The 10,200-nt window shown below is 45.1% G+C and overlaps 1 protein-coding gene across 4 annotated transcripts in view; it reads right to left on the reverse strand.

The window, feature by feature from the left end:
• camlg (calcium modulating ligand) overlaps positions 1–10,200 on the reverse strand; it is a 21,593-nt gene continuing 11,393 nt past the window's right edge. For 2 of the 4 annotated variants that reach the window (XM_081391026.1, XM_081391025.1), the window contains exon 4: positions 3–925. In XM_081391026.1, the coding sequence (XP_081247152.1) occupies positions 734–925 (192 nt within the window). In that variant the 3' untranslated portion in view covers positions 3–733. Of the gene's footprint in view, positions 926–10,200 lie in introns of all 4 variants that reach the window. The other 2 variants (XR_014031961.1, XR_014031962.1) reach the window with 2 other exon arrangements.

Consider the following 10,200-nt stretch of genomic DNA (forward strand, 5'->3'; position numbering starts at 1 on the left):
GTCAGAAGGACACGTTTATGTTTATTGGTATAATCAAAGATATTATTACAGCTCATAATTCGCCTCATAATAGTGTGAAAAACACAGATATACATTAGAATATCAGTTTTGCAGGAATATGTAAACATGATCAGAAACAACTGTGATAATCTGTACCATAATGACAAAACATTACTGTATTTACAGTAAATCAAACAGAAATCAATAGATCATGCAGATCTACGGTAAACTCATGTTTATGAGCAGCGCAATAATACTAAAGTCTCATGAAATAATAAAACACATCATCAACGCTGAACGACGGCAAATCAGAGAATGTGCTTTTCTTCAGAAACACAGAGAAAACAGAAGTCTGACGTAACCCTGCTGGTTCTGCTGGTCCGACAGGAGACTGACGGATCTGGATCATTCATCACTCCACATCACATTAAACTGAAACAGTGATTACAGATATAAGAGGATGCAAAAACAGGCTTCAAGTTCTTATGATTTTAGTGTTATACATGAATCTGTTAAACTCTGCTGGGTTGGACGAGCGCTTCACTAGTCTCGCAGCGGTCGACATTAACCCTCACCTCCACTGACTGAGGAAACTACTGGAGATGAAGACGGAGGACAGTAAACGTGACGGATGGAGCTCAGGCTTGCAGAAAACGTGTGTTTCACAGCAGTGATGGCCACAGGATAGGAGTGTGTGTGTGTGTGTGTGTGTGTGTGTGTGTGTGTGTGTGTCTCAGGAGCCGTCAGAGCCACACAGCAGCAGCAGCTCGTGACACATGACGAAGCTGAAGAAGTACACACACAGGTCTGAGAACACGAGGCTCATCTTCCTGTAGGTGTCCATGGAGCGGCTGATGAGCTCGGAGGGAATCCCGGACAGCAGGAGAGCAGCGGTCAACACCGTCGCCTGGCTCTTCTTCTCCACCTAGGGGTCAGAAGAGGGGAACTTTACTATAGTAACACACCTGAGGGTCAGAACAGGGGAACTTTACTATAGTAACACACCTGAGGGTCAGAAGAGGGGAACTTTACTATAGTAACACACCTGAGGGTCAGAACAGGGGAACTTTACTATAGTAACACACCTGGGGGTCAGAACAGGGGAACTTTACTATAGTAACACACCTGAGGGTCAGAACAGGGGAACTTTACTATAGTAACACACCTGGGGGTCAGAACAGGGGAACTGTACTATAGTAACACACCTGAGGGTCAGAACAAGGGAACTTTACTATAGTAACACACCTGGGGGTCAGAACAGGGGAACTGTACTATAGTAACACACCTGAGGGTCAGAACAGGGGAACTTTACTATAGTAACACACCTGAGGGTCAGAACAGGGGAACTGTACTATAGTAACACACCTGAGGGTCAGAACAGGGGAACTTTACTATAGTAACACACCTGAGGGTCAGAACAGGGGAACTTTACTATAGTAACACACCTGGGGGTCAGAACAGGGGAACTGTACTACAGTAACACACCTGAGGGTCAGAACAGGGGAACTTTACTATAGTAACACACCTGAGGGTCAGAACAGGGGAACTTTACTATAGTAACACACCTGGGGGTCAGAACAGGGGAACTGTACTACAGTAACACACCTGGGGGTCAGAACAGGGGAACTGTACTACAGTAACACACCTGGGGGTAGGGCTGGGCGATAAAACGATAACGATATGTATCGCGATAGACACCTAATCAATATCAATAAAAAATGTGTTCGATAAAACGTTCGATAATTTTTATTTTTTTTTTCGTTGGAACCAACCAGCAAAGCAAGTTTGATTGCATGAACAAAGGCACTCACTCTCTAGTAACTAGATAAAACAGAAAAAGTCAGCTCGCCTGACTTAAAGTCTGACCGTAGTCAGACCAATGTCGTCTGCAGATTATGCAAGACCGTCGTCAGTTTCTCTGTTATTCGCGTGCTGATGCGTTCTAGCGTGTGCGTTTCTCAGCGCATACATGTGAAGCTCACATGCACTAAAAGCCTGTCTACCAGCGCCTGAATACTAAGTTATCTTTCGAGTCTTATTTTGCTAATACTGTTATATACACACAAGGTTTACATAAACTAGTCGGATATGTCTAAAGTAAAAGCAAACTTGAGAAAATTGAGAGAAAATCTGTTTGTCAAATGCGTGTATAATAGACGCGTCGCGCGCAGCTCTTAAAGAGACAGTAATAGTAAACTATCCTTAAAGGGATAGTTCACCCAAAAATAAAAATTATCTAATATTTTCTAATATTAATATTTTGAAGAATGTGGGTATCCAAACAGTAGCTGGTCCCCATTGACTTCCATAAAAATATACTATGGAAGTCACTGGGGTACATCAACTGTTGGTCATTCTTCCAAATAACTTTTATTTTCAACAGAAGAAAGAAACTTATTCGAGTTTAAAACAACGTGAGAGAGTAAATTATGAAAATTAGAATTTTTAGGAGAACTATCCCTTTAATGTTAATAAAACAACAAAATGTAAAGAGAAAATCACTCACTGCTCTTGACTAATAACTTTATTAATAGCTTTAATAAGTATCAATGTATAATTTATAGAAAATAGAAAGAAATAGATTTATAGAATTTATAGAAAGAAATCGTAATATTATATTTTTGCCATATCGCCCACCCCTTTATAAAGCATTTCTTACGTATTCTTTAATTTTGCACCTTAATGTTAAGAGATAATTGTTAAGTGTTCATTGTGATTTTAGACTTTTGAGTTTTCCATGGTCGTGTTGACATTTCTGCCTTTATAACTGATGGGATTATAATCAAAGGTAGGTTAAGTTTAAAATAAAAAAATCTTTAAATGTAATATATTTGTCTCCTGGACTGGTCCTTATTTTAAATATGTTATAAAAAAATTCAATAATTATCGATATCGACCGATATGAAACACTTATATCGTGATACAGTTTTCAGCCATATCGCCCAGCCCTACCTGAGGGTCAGAACAGGGGAACTTTACTATAGTAACACACCTGAGGGTCAGAACAGGGGAACTTTACTATAGTAACACACCTGGGGGTCAGAAGAGGGGAACTTTACTATAGTAACACACCTGAGGGTCAGAAGAGGGGAACTTTACTATAGTAACACACCTGAGGGTCAGAACAGGGGAACTTTACTATAGTAACACACCGGAGGGTCAGAACAGGGGAACTTTACTATAGTAACACACCTGAGGGTCAGAACAGGGGAACTGTACTACAGTAACACACCTGAGGGTCAGAAGAGGGGAACTTTACTATAGTAACACACCTGAGGGTCAGAACAGGGGAACTTTACTATAGTAACACACCTGAGGGTCAGAACAGGGGAACTTTACTATAGTAACACACCTGGGGGTCAGAACAGGGGAACTGTACTACAGTAACACACCTGAGGGTCAGAAGAGGGGAACTTTACTATAGTAACACACCTGGGGGTCAGAAGAGGGGAACTTTACTATAGTAACACACCTGGGGGTCAGAACAGGGGAACTTTACTACAGTAACACACCTGGGGGTCAGAACAGGGGAACTTTACTACAGTAACACACCTGGGGGTCAGAACAGGGGAACTTTACTACAGTAACACACCTGGGGGTCAGAAGAGGGGAACTTTACTATAGTAACACACCTGAGGGTCAGAAGAGGGGAACTTTACTATAGTAACACACCTGAGGGTCAGAACAGGGGAACTTTACTATAGTAACACACCTGAGGGTCAGAAGAGGGGAACTTTACTATAGTAACACACCTGAGGGTCAGAACAGGGGAACTTTACTATAGTAACACACCTGAGGGTCAGAACAGGGGAACTTTACTATAGTAACACACCTGGGGGTCAGAACAGGGGAACTGTACTATAGTAACACACCTGAGGGTCAGAACAGGGGAACTTTACTATAGTAACACACCTGGGGGTCAGAACAGGGGAACTTTACTATAGTAACACACCTGGGGGTCAGAACAGGGGAACTTTCCTATAGTAACACACCTGGGGGTCAGAACAGGGGAACTTTACTATAGTAACACACCTGGGGGTCAGAACAGGGGAACTTTACTATAGTAACACACCTGGGGGTCAGAACAGGGGAACTTTACTATAGTAACACACCTGGGGGTCAGAACAGGGGAACTGTACTACAGTAACACACCTGAGGGTCAGAACAGGGGAACTGTACTATAGTAACACACCTGAGGGTCAGAACAGGGGAACTTTACTATAGTAACACACCTGGGGGTCAGAACAGGGGAACTTTACTATAGTAACACACCTGGGGGTCAGAACAGGGGAACTGTACTATAGTAACACACCTGGGTCAGAACAGGGGAACTTTACTATAGTAACACAACTGTACTATAGTAACACACCTGGGGGTCAGAACAGGGGAACTGTACTACAGTAACACACCTGAGGGTCAGAACAGGGGAACTGTACTATAGTAACACACCTGAGGGTCAGAACAGGGGAACTTTACTATAGTAACACACCTGGGGGTCAGAACAGGGGAACTTTACTATAGTAACACACCTGGGGGTCAGAACAGGGGAACTGTACTATAGTAACACACCTGGGTCAGAACAGGGGAACTTTACTATAGTAACACACCTGGGGGTCAGAACAGGGGAACTGTACTACAGTAACACACCTGGGGGTCAGAACAGGGGAACTTTACTATAGTAACACACCTGAGGGTCAGAAAAGGGGAACTTTACTATAGTAACACACCTGGGGGTCAGAACAGGGGAACTGTACTACAGTAACACACCTGGGGGTCAGAACAGGGGAACTGTACTATAGTAACACACCTGGGGGTCAGAACAGGGGAACTGTACTACAGTAACACACCTGGGGGTCAGAACAGGGGAACTGTACTACAGTAACACACCTGGGGGTCAGAACAGGGGAACTGTACTATAGTAACACACCTGAGGGTCAGAACAGGGGAACTTTACTATAGTAACACACCTGGGGGTCAGAACAGGGGAACTTTACTATAGTAACACACCTGGGGGTCAGAACAGGGGAACTTTACTATAGTAACACACCTGGGGGTCAGAACAGGGGAACTTTACTATAGTAACACACCGGAGGGTCAGAACAGGGGAACTTTACTATAGTAACACACCTGGGGGTCAGAACAGGGGAACTGTACTACAGTAACACACCTGGGGGTCAGAACAGGGGAACTTTACTACAGTAACACACCTGGGGGTCAGAACAGGGGAACTTTACTATAGTAACACAACTGTACTATAGTAACACACCTGGGGGTCAGAACAGGGGAACTGTACTACAGTAACACACCTGGGGGTCAGAACAGGGGAACTTTACTACAGTAACACACCTGGGGGTCAGAACAGGGGAACTTTACTATAGTAACACACCGGAGGGTCAGAACAGGGGAACTGTACTACAGTAACACACCTGGGGGTCAGAACAGGGGAACTTTACTATAGTAACACACCGGAGGGTCAGAACAGGGGAACTTTACTATAGTAACACAACTGTACTATAGTAACACACCTGGGGGTCAGAACAGGGGAACTTTACTACAGTAACACACCTGGGGGTTAGAACAGGGGAACTTTACTACAGTAACACACCTGGGGGTCAGAACAGGGGAACTTTACTATAGTAACACACCTGGGGGTTAGAACAGGGCAACTTTACTACAGTAACACACCTGAGGGTCAGAACAGGGGAACTGTACTACAGTAACACACCTGGGGGTCAGAACAGGGGAACTGTACTACAGTAACACACCTGGGGGTCAGAACAGGGGAACTGTACTACAGTAACACACCTGGGGGTCAGAACAGGGGAACTTTACTACAGTAACACACCTGGGGGTCAGAACAGGGGAACTTTACTATAGTAACACACCGGAGGGTCAGAACAGGGGAACTGTACTACAGTAACACACCTGGGGGTCAGAACAGGGGAACTTTACTATAGTAACACACCGGAGGGTCAGAACAGGGGAACTTTACTGTAGTAACACAACTGTACTACAGTAACACACCTGGGGGTCAGAACAGGGGAACTTTACTACAGTAACACACCTGGGGGTCAGAACAGGGGAACTTTACTATAGTAACACACCTGGGGGTCAGAACAGGGGAACTTTACTACAGTAACACACCTGGGGGTCAGAACAGGGGAACTTTACTATAGTAACACAACTGTACTATAGTAACACACCTGGGGGTCAGAACAGGGGAACTTTACTATAGTAACACAACTGTACTATAGTAACACACCTGAGGGTAAGAACAGGGGAACTTTACTATAGTGACACACCTGAGGGTCAGAACAGGGGAACTTTACTATAGTAACACACCTGGGGGTCAGAACAGGGGAACTTTACTATAGTGACACACCTGAGGGTCAGAACAGGGGAACTTTACTATAGTAACACACCTGAGGGTCAGAACAGGGGAACTTTACTATAGTAACACACCTGGGGGTCAGAACAGGGGAACTTTACTATAGTAACACACCGGAGGGTCAGAACAGGGGAACTTTACTATAGTAACACACCTGGGGGTCAGAACAGGGGAACTTTACTATAGTAACACACCTGGGGGTCAGAACAGGGGAACTTTACTATAGTAACACACCTGGGGGTCAGAACAGGGGAACTTTACTATAGTAACACACCTGAGGGTAAGAACAGGGGAACTTTACTATAGTAACACACCGGAGGGTCAGAACAGGGGAACTTTACTATAGTAACACACCTGGGGGTCAGAACAGGGGAACTTTACTATAGTAACACACCTGGGGGTCAGAACAGGGGAACTTTACTATAGTAACACACCTGGGGGTCAGAACAGGGGAACTTTACTATAGTAACACACCGGAGGGTCAGAACAGGGGAACTTTACTATAGTAACACACCTGAGGGTCAGAACAGGAGAACTTTACTATAGTAACACACCTGGGGGTCAGAACAGGGGAACTTTACTATAGTAACACACCTGGGGGTCAGAACAGGGGAACTTTACTATAGTAACACAACTGTACTATAGTAACACACCTGGGGGTCAGAACAGGGGAACTTTACTACAGTAATACACCTGGGGGTTAGAACAGGGGAACTTTACTATAGTAACACACCAAAGGGTCAGAACAGGGGAACTTTACTATAGTAACACACCTGGGGGTCAGAACAGGGGAACTTTACTACAGTAACACACCTGGGGGTTAGAACAGGGGAACTTTACTATAGTAACACACCGGAGGGTCAGAACAGGGGAACTTTACTAAAGTAACACACCTGAGGGTCAGAACAGGGGAACTTTACTATAGTAACACACCGGAGGGTCAGAACAGGGGAACTTTACTATAGTAACACAACTGTACTATAGTAACACACCTGGGGGTCAGAACGGGGGAACTTTACTACAGTAACACACCTGAGGGTCAGAACAGGGGAACTTTACTACAGTAACACACCTGGGGGTCAGAACAGGGGAACTTTACTATAGTAACACACCGGAGGGTCAGAACAGGGGAACTGTACTACAGTAACACACCTGGGGGTCAGAACAGGGGAACTTTACTATAGTAACACACCGGAGGGTCAGAACAGGGGAACTTTACTACAGTAACACACCGGAGGGTCAGAACAGGGGAACTTTACTATAGTAACACAACTGTACTATAGTAACACACCTGGGGGTCAGAACAGGGGAACTTTACTACAGTAACACACCTGAGGGTCAGAACAGGGGAACTTTACTACAGTAACACACCTGGGGGTCAGAACAGGGGAACTTTACTATAGTAACACACCTGGGGGTCAGAACAGGGGAACTTTACTACAGTAACACACCTGAGGGTCAGAACAGGGGAACTTTACTACAGTAACACACCTGGGGGTCAGAACAGGGGAACTTTACTATAGTAACACACCTGGGGGTTAGAACAGGGGAACTTTACTACAGTAACACACCTGAGGGTCAGAACAGGGGAACTTTACTATAGTAACACACCGGAGGGTCAGAACAGGGGAACTGTACTACAGTAACACACCTGGGGGTCAGAACAGGGGAACTTTACTACAGTAACACACCTGGGGGTCAGAACAGGGGAACTGTACTACAGTAACACACCTGGGGGTCAGAACAGGGGAACTGTACTACAGTAACACACCTGGGGGTCAGAACAGGGGAACTTTACTACAGTAACACACCTGGGGGTCAGAACAGGGGAACTTTACTATAGTAACACACCGGAGGGTCAGAACAGGGGAACTTTACTATAGTAACACACCGGAGGGTCAGAACAGGGGAACTGTACTACAGTAACACACCTGGGGGTCAGAACAGGGGAACTGTACTACAGTAACACACCTGGGGGTCAGAACAGGGGAACTGTACTACAGTAACACACCTGGGGGTCAGAACAGGGGAACTTTACTACAGTAACACACCTGGGGGTCAGAACAGGGGAACTTTACTATAGTAACACACCGGAGGGTCAGAACAGGGGAACTGTACTACAGTAACACACCTGGGGGTCAGAACAGGGGAACTTTACTATAGTAACACACCGGAGGGTCAGAACAGGGGAACTTTACTATAGTAACACAACTGTACTATAGTAACACACCTGGGGGTCAGAACAGGGGAACTTTACTATAGTAACACAACTGTACTATAGTAACACACCTGAGGGTAAGAACAGGGGGACTTTACTATAGTGACACACCTGAGGGTCAGAACAGGGGAACTTTACTATAGTAACACACCTGGGGGTCAGAACAGGGGAACTTTACTATAGTGACACACCTGAGGGTCAGAACAGGGGAACTTTACTATAGTAACACACCTGAGGGTCAGAACAGGGGAACTTTACTATAGTAACACACCTGGGGGTCAGAACAGGGGAACTTTACTATAGTGACACACCTGAGGGTCAGAACAGGGGAACTTTACTATAGTAACACACCTGAGGGTAAGAACAGGGGAACTTTACTATAGTAACACACCGGAGGGTCAGAACAGGGGAACTTTACTATAGTAACACACCTGGGGGTCAGAACAGGGGAACTTTACTATAGTAACACACCTGGGGGTCAGAACAGGGGAACTTTACTATAGTAACACACCTGAGGGTCAGAACAGGGGAACTTTACTATAGTAACACACCGGAGGGTCAGAACAGGGGAACTTTACTATAGTAACACACCTGAGGGTCAGAACAGGAGAACTTTACTATAGTAACACACCTGGGGGTCAGAACAGGGGAACTTTACTATAGTAACACACCTGGGGGTCAGAACAGGGGAACTTTACTATAGTAACACACCTGGGGGTCAGAACAGGGGAACTTTACTATAGTAACACACCTGAGGGTCAGAACAGGGGAACTTTACTACAGTAACACACCTGGGGGTCAGAACAGGGGAACTTTACTATAGTAACACACCTGAGGGTCAGAACAGGGGAACTTTACTATAGTAACACACCTGGGGGTCAGAACAGGGGAACTTTACTATAGTAACACACCTGAGGGTCAGAACAGGGGAACTGTACTATAGTAACACACCTGAGGGTCAGAACAGGGGAACTTTACTATAGTAACACACCTGGGGGTCAGAACAGGGGAACTTTACTATAGTAACACACCTGGGGGTCAGAACAGGGGAACTTTACTATAGTGACACACCTGGGGGTCAGAACAGGGGAACTTTACTATAGTAACACACCTGGGGGTCAGAACAGGGGAACTTTACTATAGTAACACACCTGAGGGTCAGAACAGGGGAACTTTACTATAGTAACACACCTGGGGGTCAGAACAGGGGAACTTTACTATAGTAACACACCTGGGGGTCAGAACAGGGGAACTTTACTACAGTAACACACCTGGGGGTCAGAACAGGGGAACTTTACTATAGTAACACAACTGTACTATAGTAACACACCTGAGGGTCAGAACAGGGGAACTTTACTATAGTAACACACCTGAGGGTCAGAACAGGGGAACTTTACTATAGTAACACACCTGGGGGTCAGAACAGGGGAACTTTACTATAGTAACACACCTGGGGGTCAGAACAGGGGAACTTTACTATAGTAACACAACTTTACTATAGTAACACACCTGAGGGTCAGAACAGGGGAACTTTACTATAGTAACACACCTGAGGGTCAGAACAGGGGAACTTTACTATAGTAACACACCTGAG

The sequence above is a fragment of the Scardinius erythrophthalmus genome (assembly GCF_964197995.2).
Source record: "Scardinius erythrophthalmus genome assembly, chromosome: 17".
In the NCBI taxonomy this organism is placed as follows: Eukaryota; Metazoa; Chordata; class Actinopteri; order Cypriniformes; family Leuciscidae; genus Scardinius; species Scardinius erythrophthalmus.